This window comes from Trachinotus anak, unplaced genomic scaffold (assembly GCF_046630095.1).
Source record: "Trachinotus anak isolate AG129_WGS33_773 ecotype Australia unplaced genomic scaffold, CSIRO_AGI_Tana_v1 ptg000032l, whole genome shotgun sequence".
NCBI classification, from domain to species: Eukaryota; Metazoa; Chordata; class Actinopteri; order Carangiformes; family Carangidae; genus Trachinotus; species Trachinotus anak.
This window is the reverse complement of record NW_027273883.1, coordinates 23,075,028-23,084,640: the sequence shown is the minus strand read 5'-3', so window position 1 is coordinate 23,084,640 and position 9,613 is coordinate 23,075,028. Positions and strand designations below refer to the sequence as shown.

Below are 9,613 nucleotides of genomic sequence, written 5' to 3'. Positions count from 1 at the left end.
TGTATGGTTGCAGTCCCTGCAGTTTGTTTTCACTGACCAAAATGTAGGCATGTTTCAATAACATGCTGAACCTGAGTGAAGAATCAGGACCACACCCAGAGAGAGCAGGAGGGAGGGAAAATGTACCTCTCATACGAAGCCCTCCTGCTCAGAAAATATTAGGCTTTGTAGTTGCATGTACAATGTGCACACGCATGTGTGTGATCACCACCCACATGGATGAGCTTCCATGAGGATCTATAACATACTGTTCAGGTGTGCAGGCCACCCAAGTATTCTCACTCTCTCTCTCACACACACAAAAACACACAAAGACACACACATTTTCAAGGTCTCAGCAACAGGTGTAATTTTATCACCAGTTTGTTGCAATCAGTAGACCTGGTGTGAAGCCTGCTGCACATCAAAGTGAATGACAGGAGTGATTAAGCAAAGACTGGTTTCTATTCCAAATGACATCCTGCACTCCTCATTCCCTCTTGAGCCAGATGTGTATCACCCCCCCCCCCCCCCCCCCCCCCACACACACACACACAAACACACACACACACCTCTCTCTCTCCCTCATTGCACACATATTTTCCATGTCTTTTCTTGGCTCATTGAGACTTCAACCAGTCACCATGGCCTTCTTCCTCTGGCAGCCAGAGGCCCTGCTTTCTTCCCTTTGGTCCTGACCTCGCATAATGAAAAGACTAAACACAAAACTGATCTTAGCTGGTCTCATAGTCCCTCCTGTCTTGTAACTCTATGGAGGCAGCAGGGCAGTGAAGTACTCACAGATGCTGTCCTGCATCCAGAGGACTGAGGTTGTCATAGAGCATCCACCCATAGTATAGCTGGATAGAATAAAAGCAAAGATAAAGGTCAATAAGGTATAAGTCTTTCATGTATACAATTTTTTTTTTTCAGTTCAAATAAACATCCAAACACATGCAAAGATAATGTGGGCCACAGTTTCTCTGGAAAACCTGATGACTTTATATGTATGTAATGTAATGACTACATGACACATGTGACCTCTTTTGACTGAATGTTGTATATTTTGGTGATAAACATTGACGTTATGGTCATCAGTTAGTATGTGGTTACTGAGGTTTTGCTGTGGGCCCTCTTTAAAGTGAAGCAGTTATCTGTAAGCTGTTCCACCAAGGCAGTGTTGGAAAGTACATTTATTCAAGTACCGTGTTTAAGCATAATTTTGAGGTACTTGTCCTTTACTTGAATATTTCCATTTCTGTTCCAATACATTTCAGAGCAAAACATTGTACTTTTTATGATCATTTCATAAGTTTTGATGCATCATTGTAGATCAAACTACCTAACACTATAGGAAATATATTAACTCCCCCTCAACCAACTATTACATTAAAATGTTGCTTACATGTTGGTGCATCAGTAGCAATACTTCAGAAATATGTACAAGTATCTCTGAGTACTTTTACTTTTAAGACTAATGTAATGTAATATTCACTAGCATTTAGTGAATCTTTAGCATTAGCATTCATTCATTAAGATTTTAAATGCAGGACTTGTACCAAGGTACTATTGTAGTCTGATATTGGTACTTTTTTCATGTAACAAATGCAAATTCATCTTCCACCACTGCACCAAAAAGTGATGATCTGACTTCTTGTTAGAGGCTTGAGGAGGTAATGTGCATTATATTTTTAAATAAAAAAAAAGAAGATTCTATTAATTGTTTCTATTATTATTTCATATTCCACATTTACAGGATCAGATTGATCTTCACCTATGGAGGGGTCATAATCCTGGGGTTGAGGGTGCCTGCCCACCTGTTGTGTGTGTACTGTACATGTGTAAAAAAAAAAAAAAAAAATCAAATATTTTGTGAATATTCAGCCTCAAAATCCACATGTAAACACATTTTTAAAATGAACCATCATGTCTGTTCATTGCCAAACTCTGATTTTTGGTGAATTTCCTCGAAACTACTTTACACTTTACAGATTTGGAGGCTCACATGGCTCAGACTGGAAACGCCTCAGAAACTATTGTTGGGACCAGTGGAACTAATTCCTTCACAGTCCCCTCAGAGGCTCAGAGTGAGGCTCTCTCTCTCTCTCTCTCTCTCTCCTCCTGCCTGCGCCGCAGCAGCAGCCACACCGCACACCTCCCGACTGGGCTGCTGCTGAATAGACCACTGACTTCACCCAATTCAGCCTTTAGTTAGAGTGCTCGGTCTGGTCCCACCCATATGTGAACAGCTTTTGTCACAAGTGAAAAAAAAAAAGAAGTCTTTTTCAGGTTTTTTTTCCTCCCCCATCCCTCCCTCCCTCCCTCCTCCTCCTCAGCATCAAGTGCAGCCCTGAGCGGAGCGTCCCGGCTGCGACTTTCTCTCAGCCTCTTTGAAGTAATGAGGAGAAGGGAGCCGTCGCCCTGCTGATACCAGGACGTCTGGGATGCACTAACACCCGTTTGTTTTCTACTGGGATCATACTTGTATATATCTAAGGGAAACAAACAATACATTGCGGATTTGGCATATCCATCAATCGGATGCAAGCAGGTAGGACCTTCGTCATTTCGCAGAGTTATTACGATCTCTCGGTGGAGCCGCGGGGAAACAGATTTCTTTCTTTCTTTTGAATACTTTATTTCATATTTTTCTGCTTTCTTTCCGTTTGCATTGTCGCCTCTTTTCTTTGTGGATGCAATTGTTGATTTTTTTTCCCGAGAGATTTCAGTTGAGTTTATAGTCTTAGGAAAGCACAGCATTTCTAATGTATGCACATTATTTTGCATTATGTATTTTAGGCATTAATATTATTGGATGATTTTATTCAATAAAGACATAATATTTTTGCATAGGTTGCTTTCTGCTCCCTCTTCTTTCCACATAAAGCTGGCGATGCAGATGTGGAAATACAGATGTTTGTTTTCACATTTCACTGGATATCTAAAGTAATGGGATATTTCTTTGCATGATAGGGATATTTGGTCTTTCGGAATATGAAAATAGATGGCTTAAACTTTACTAAGGCTTTTTGAATTTTATCTAAAACTTTTTGGACACGTGTTAACAGTGTTTCTCTGATGAGTCAATGGTGGTCCAGACACTTTGGGTACGAGATAAAGTTTATTTCAAAGTTGTGAAAATTGGTCAATATGAATGAAAACACCCTGTTCATAAACTAGACAATAGACGCTGTCCCATGCTTGCTGAGGCGCAGAGAGACAGCTGTGCCATAGCGCCATCCTTTGGTCGCTTTGTCTCCTGGGTGCCTCTAGCAGCTTCTTGTGACTCCCTCCACTAAGGGATGGAGAGGGCACAACTTCTTGTTCAGCTGACTGCAGTGGAAAATAGTTTAGTTGAAATGAACGCCTTCTATGACCAAGAGCCATCATGGCAGCATATCAGTTTCCACTCTATGCTGAATAATTGCAGGCTTTCTTCTGGATTTGTGTTATGTCTGAGTCTGGTGGTGGGAGTGTGAAGCTGAGCAGGAACTAAGGGTCATTTTTGTATTCTCATTTATTGAGACTGTTTTACAGCTCTTGTGGGCTTGTACTTTATTACCGTCTGTTTCGGACTGGTTAGATGTTGGTCATGGGGTATGTTTTATTGGACACTGCGTGGTAAACTTCATCCAAAAACTTTGCAGTCAGACTCAGCTGGATGACAGGGCACTCACTGATGAACAAACCTGGACTGAAAAAGGAATGCTTTGTAGTCTCAACTAAACGGTGGAATTTGGGCAGAATCACTTTAATGGATGATAAAGCACTGATATGGTCCACAGTTGATGCCATACATGCAATGAAGCAATTCTCCCTCTCAGCTGAGTCTCCTGGGAGATTTGCCAAACCAGGCAATGTCTCATTTTCATGCTGCACTAACAACTCACTGAAAGGGAATGTGCCTCTGTGGACCCTCTGGCCAATCAAGTCCGCCCCCCCGAAGAATTCATCCTCCAGCTGAACACCCCAGACGTCAGCCTGTCTGCCACACTCCATTTAAACCACTCAAACAGCCAGAATGAATGGCTATTTTACTCTGGACTTCTGTTTGAAATTAACTTTTGGATTTTCACTCCTGCTACATTGCTCCTCAGTGACCAGCATCCAAATGATTTTCTCTCCTTGTGTCTGAAATCGCCTGTGTGACTTCACCACCACAGCCATGCTGACATTTTGAAGCTCTCCTGCTCCTTAGCTAAGTGATGGTCTGCTGAATCTATTAAAACGCAGCAAAATTGTAATTTACTTTATAGGGTTATCAAGATTATTGGCAACATAATGCTCATACAGTAGAAGCATGAACCAGCAGGCTCTCTGCAGCCTGCATAGTCTCTAGGTTTGATGTCATTTGTATGCATGGAGAAGGAGTGGAGTGAGGCTGAGGAAACCAGATACGGTCATTACAGAGAGGGAAGGTTAACCATTGTGGCAAACCTCCAAGCCACTGTCTCAGCCCATTCAGAGGATCAGGGTTCATCCTGTCCTTCTCATTGCCCGCAGCCTCCAGAAAGACTCAGAGGACATAAATCTCATCTAAACCACACAGCATATGCATCAACTGTAGAGACGTTTGACAATATTTTTTTTTAAAAGTGCTATTATCTTATGAATTATGACACAAATCCTTTTCTGCAAACTTAAGGATTTAAGGAATTTTACTTAAAACTGGACCTAAGTGTGTTGCACTGTCACAGACTGCTGAGCTACCCAAGTGAAAGGGGGTGGGTGACCAAGTGACAGTCTGTAGCTCTGGTCCCAATGGATGCCTCTAATATTCTGGGCTACGCTGCCTCCGTGTGGCCACAAATGGAACTGTGTTTACTTTTTCTTTATCAGGGGACATCAATATTGGAATATAAGATTTTCTCAGTTTAAATAAATTTCCCTCATTTTTGACATCCTTAAAGTTGATTAAAAGTTATTGAAACCCAGTGTCATTCACTGCTAATTGCACTGAAGTTTACACAAGCAACAGCCTGTCCTTACTTGTTACTACAAAGCAACAATAATAACCACATTGTTCAGTTACAGGTGGAGACCTGTGTTGTATGTCATGCCCTTCCTCTCTCTTCTTTTCTCACTATAATAAAGATGAAAGACTAAAGAGTGTCAAAAACAGTGCTATAACGTTACATCATTACACCTGGTGTGGTAATCTCTCACTGATCTGTCTGAATGTTTGCTTAGCTTAAATAGACACAATTCAGAGTCCACCGTTATGCTAGTTGCTCTGTGAAGCTGAATTTAGGCACAGTGGTGCTTTGAGCTGCTCACACTGAGAATGTCAATATGCTAATGTTTAGATCATATAATGTTTACCAAATACACCGTCTAATTTAGCGTGTTAACATGCTAACTTGCTATTTTAAGGTAAATCACACATGGTACAGATGACAATAGGAATCCCTTTAGTTTTAGAAGAGATTTCTTCAAGTGTTGGACAAATTTTGACCTGATGACGGCATAACAAAAGACCTCGCAATTCATCCTGAGGGAGGACTTCAATATGTCAGTGTACCAAATTGCAAAATGTTGTCAAGAATTTCAGTCAAACCAACAAATGTGAATCTCAGTGGCGCTGAAAGAAAAGTCAGATGTTCACAAAGATTACCACACATGTCTGTACAAAATTTTGCCCCAATCCATCAAGAGGATGCTTTGTTGAAATATTTAACTGAATATGTATGTCATATTTCATGGCAATCCATACTGTATCTGCCAAGACATTTCACAAAAAACCACAAATGTCAACCTAATTGAGGCACTAGAGTAAAAGTTAAGACATCACCAAAGTCTGTAGCATTCATCCTCTTGAGACCAAAAATTTCTAGGCAATCCATTTTAATAGGTAAGATATTTGGACTAAAGTGGTGGACTGACTGACTGACTGACTGACTGACACTGCTATCCCTAGAACCACACATGGTGATCAAACAGTTGTTTCTTTTTAGTGTGGCTAGAAAGAACAAATTAAATTTTGTACTGAACTGAACATATTGTGAAAGTGACTTCTATCTATATTGAAAGGTTGTTCTTTATGTTTCAGAGCTAGGCCCAACTTAACAATGGGCCCCATACCTCTGTGTGTCCTGCTCCCGATGTTGGTACTGGCTGTAGCTGCTGAGGAAAATGCAGTCGATGATGAGTATACCTGGCCACAGTGGAAGGTGCCACTGGTAAGGAAAAGACGTACTGTGCATCTCAGCAGCCCCAACTTCTCAGCCCATCCACAACCAGAGCTGAGTGGGACCTGTGGGATTGAGTGTCAGCGTCGCCTCCCTACACCTTCTCTGGATGACCTGGAGCAGTTCCTGTCCTATGAGACGGTCTATGAGAATGGTACACGCACGTATACCTCAGTTTCTGTACAAGGTCTCAATGAGGTGACAGCCTGGACCAGAAACGCCTCATCTAGCTCCCGCCAAAAACGGGAAGTGTACGGCACAGACACCCGCTTCACCATCTCTGATAAGCAGTTCTCTACCAAATATCCTTTCTCCACCTCTGTGAAGATCTCCACAGGATGTTCTGGGGTTCTGGTGTCACCCAAACATGTGCTGACAGCTGCCCACTGTATCCATGATGGGAAGGATTATCTAGATGGAGCAAAGAAGCTACGTGTTGGTATTTTGAAGGAGAAGTCCAGACGAGGGAAAGGAGGAAAAGGGAGAGGAGGGCGAGGAAAGGGCAAGAGGAGAAAGGGAGACAAAGGTGAAGAGGAAGTCCAGGAAAAGGAAGAGAATGAAGGGAAAGGGGACCGTAAAGGCAAAGGGAGAGGTAGGAAGAGCCGGAGTCGGCGAAGTGCAGAATCAGAGAAACCTTCATTCAGGTGGACCAGGGTCAAGCAGACACAGATTCCCAAGGGTTGGTTCAAAGGTGTGTCTGACGGACTGGCTGCAGATTATGACTATGCTGTTCTGGAGTTGAAGAAAGCCCCAAAAGTCAAGCACATGGATCTGGGAGTTATCCCCTCAGTGAAGAAACTCCCCGCTGGGAGGATCCATTTCTCTGGCTTTGATGATGACCGGCCTGGAAACCTGGTCTACCGGTTCTGCTCTGTGTCTGAGGAATCCAAGGATTTACTTTATCAATACTGTGATGCCAAACCTGGTTCCAGTGGCTCTGGGGTCTACATCCGTCTCAAAGAGCCTGGCAAGAAGAAGTGGAAGAGGAAGATCATTGGGGTTTTCTCTGGTCACCAGTGGGTGGATGTAAATGGAGACGGTATGCAGCAGGATTACAACGTGGCAGTGAGGATAACACCTCTCAAATATGCTCAGATCTGCTATTGGGTCCACGGGGACTCAAGTGAGTGCCAGGTAGCCTAAGAAAACACAGGATCAACCCTTAACCACCACCCCACTCTTATCCCTCAGAACACCTCTACACAAGGGACACCTTACCTATCCTAACCTCCCATGACCAACCAGGGGCCCGACGACTGCCTCACTTCTTCCTGCCTTCCTGTTACCTTCAGCAACTCCTCCACTGATCTATACCCACACACACCAACACACACCAATACACACGCACACAGCCATGCAGACTCAGTGTTGACAAAGGAACTTGCCAACACATTAAGAGAGCTGTGGCTCTTCAGCTTTTCTAATTTATTAGATAAAAAAAATAACTGAGAAAAAAAAGTCTTTTACGTATTTACAGATCATTCAGATCTGCAGTTTTGCTTTCTATTTTGACTCTTTTTAAAGAAAAGATTTGACCTTTTTGGATACAATATTGGAAAGCGTGTATATTCAAACGTTGGTAAGCAAATCCCTGGTACATTCGTCATATATATTCCAACTAGGCTTTGTATGGAGAGACTTGCAGTGTCAAGTGTTTTCCACCACTGTAAAGAAAATCATGTGCATTGGCTTTGACAAAAGACCCAGGAAAAATAAATATTAACTTTTGTTTTACAAATGAACTATATAGAGATATTGAGATTACTGTTTTTATAAACATTCTAATGTAATGAGCTGGTGTTTTGCATTGTGTATATCTAGAAGTTTGAGTTTGTTTTTTTACAACTACCTTTTTAAATAAGACTATTTTTCTGTCAAAATAGAGAAAGGATCCTAATGGATCCTGGATAGAAGATTTTTTTTTTTTTTTTTAATTTGTGAGTCTCACCATCTTTTCTCTGTTCTTGCAACACAGTGACATGTGGCTTCATTGTTGTGCACATAATTATATCGGTGCTTATCCAGAAGAAATGGTGCTAATTTATGGATTTTTTTTTTTTTTGAGTGGGGTTGCGGGGGCTTCTCAGAATATATTGTGATAGCCTAGTACTGTAACTATGTATTTAATGTGAGGCTACATATTTGGGTTGTGTTAAGATGGGACTGAACCATTTAACAATTTACTTGAGCTATTTAGATTTCTGTAATTCTATGGGTTAAATATGATTACAAAAGCAATATTGTTAACAAATTTAAATCGGGGGTATGATATTTGTGACTTTTTGATGTAGTTTATCTTCCAAAAATTCATACAACTATCCTTTTGAATACCAAATACCTGAGATTAATCTGAAATTACTGATGCAGATTGAAGACTACCAACCATTAAACCAAGATTACTTCTTGTGTGTGTGTTTGTGATTTTCCTGGTTACAAAAACTGATTACTACCATAAACTGGTTTGTGGGTATCAATTGTTTCTTGAGTCTGCCAATAATGGTGAATGTACTATGTAACACTACTGTAACTGTTTCAAGTTACACAAGTCACACCACTGAACATAAAGCACTGATTGTAAAGTGGGGCCTGATGAAATTAACAGCAACATTTTGCCACATTTAGCTCTGAAGCTCCATATTTACCAGATTTTAAGTAGTATTTGTGAACTTTGTTACACTTTTCTTGTAAAAAAAAATAATGTAATGTTAATGTTACATCTAAATATTAAATAAACATTAAATCAAAATATTAAACATTAAATTCAATGTTCAATTTATTTAAATTTCTAAATGTTAAATTTAAATCAAAATTTTCAATCTAAATCTAAACGTGACCTGATGTTAAATAGCATAACTATACAATGAAGGTATTCAAAGTAATCCTGATTTCTTTTAAAGCATAGTTTTTCGTTTTGGGAGTAAGTAGCAATGGAAATCACATTAGACATTTTGGCTGGACTCCAACAGCAGGGACAGCCCTATAATCTGGAATGTCCTTGATCGACTGACTGACTGACTGAGTGATCATATTTCCACCATTGGCCTGCTGAGTGCCTTGTCACTGAGTTGGAGTTTCTGGTGCAAACCTGGTACATGAATGGACCCTGTATGGATGTCAACTGGGAGGACTCTTTTTATGGGCAGTCTACCGAGCTGCTCTAGTTTCCCATCTGCTCAGGATCTGCAGGGAAGTGGAGGAGCGCTTCCAGTACACTGAGCCTTGTCTACATTACGGCAAACAAACTACTTTAATTAAACGTATCATTATTACTAAAGGAGGCTGAGTGAGCTGAATAACTAAACATCCAACACACTGAGCAGAGAGAACAGGAGAATTGGAGGGTTAGAGAGAACTCATCAGTAACTTCTAAAAACTAGCAGATCTGAACAGAAACACCAGCATACGGAAATGAAACAATACACTTACTGCAGCACAGCAATAAAAGG

General features: G+C 40.9%; 1 protein-coding gene across 1 annotated transcript; it reads left to right on the top strand.

Moving 5' to 3' along the window:
- The first annotated feature begins 2,129 nt into the window (after nucleotides 1-2,129).
- On the top strand, nucleotides 2,130-8,573 carry prss35 (serine protease 35). The gene is made up of 2 exons (XM_071470271.1): nucleotides 2,130-2,530; nucleotides 6,029-8,573. The coding sequence occupies exon 2, from the start codon at nucleotides 6,048-6,050 to the stop codon at nucleotides 7,308-7,310; it is 1,263 nt and encodes a 420-aa protein (XP_071326372.1). The 5' UTR covers nucleotides 2,130-2,530; nucleotides 6,029-6,047; the 3' UTR covers nucleotides 7,311-8,573.
- Nucleotides 8,574-9,613: the final 1,040 nt, after the last annotated feature.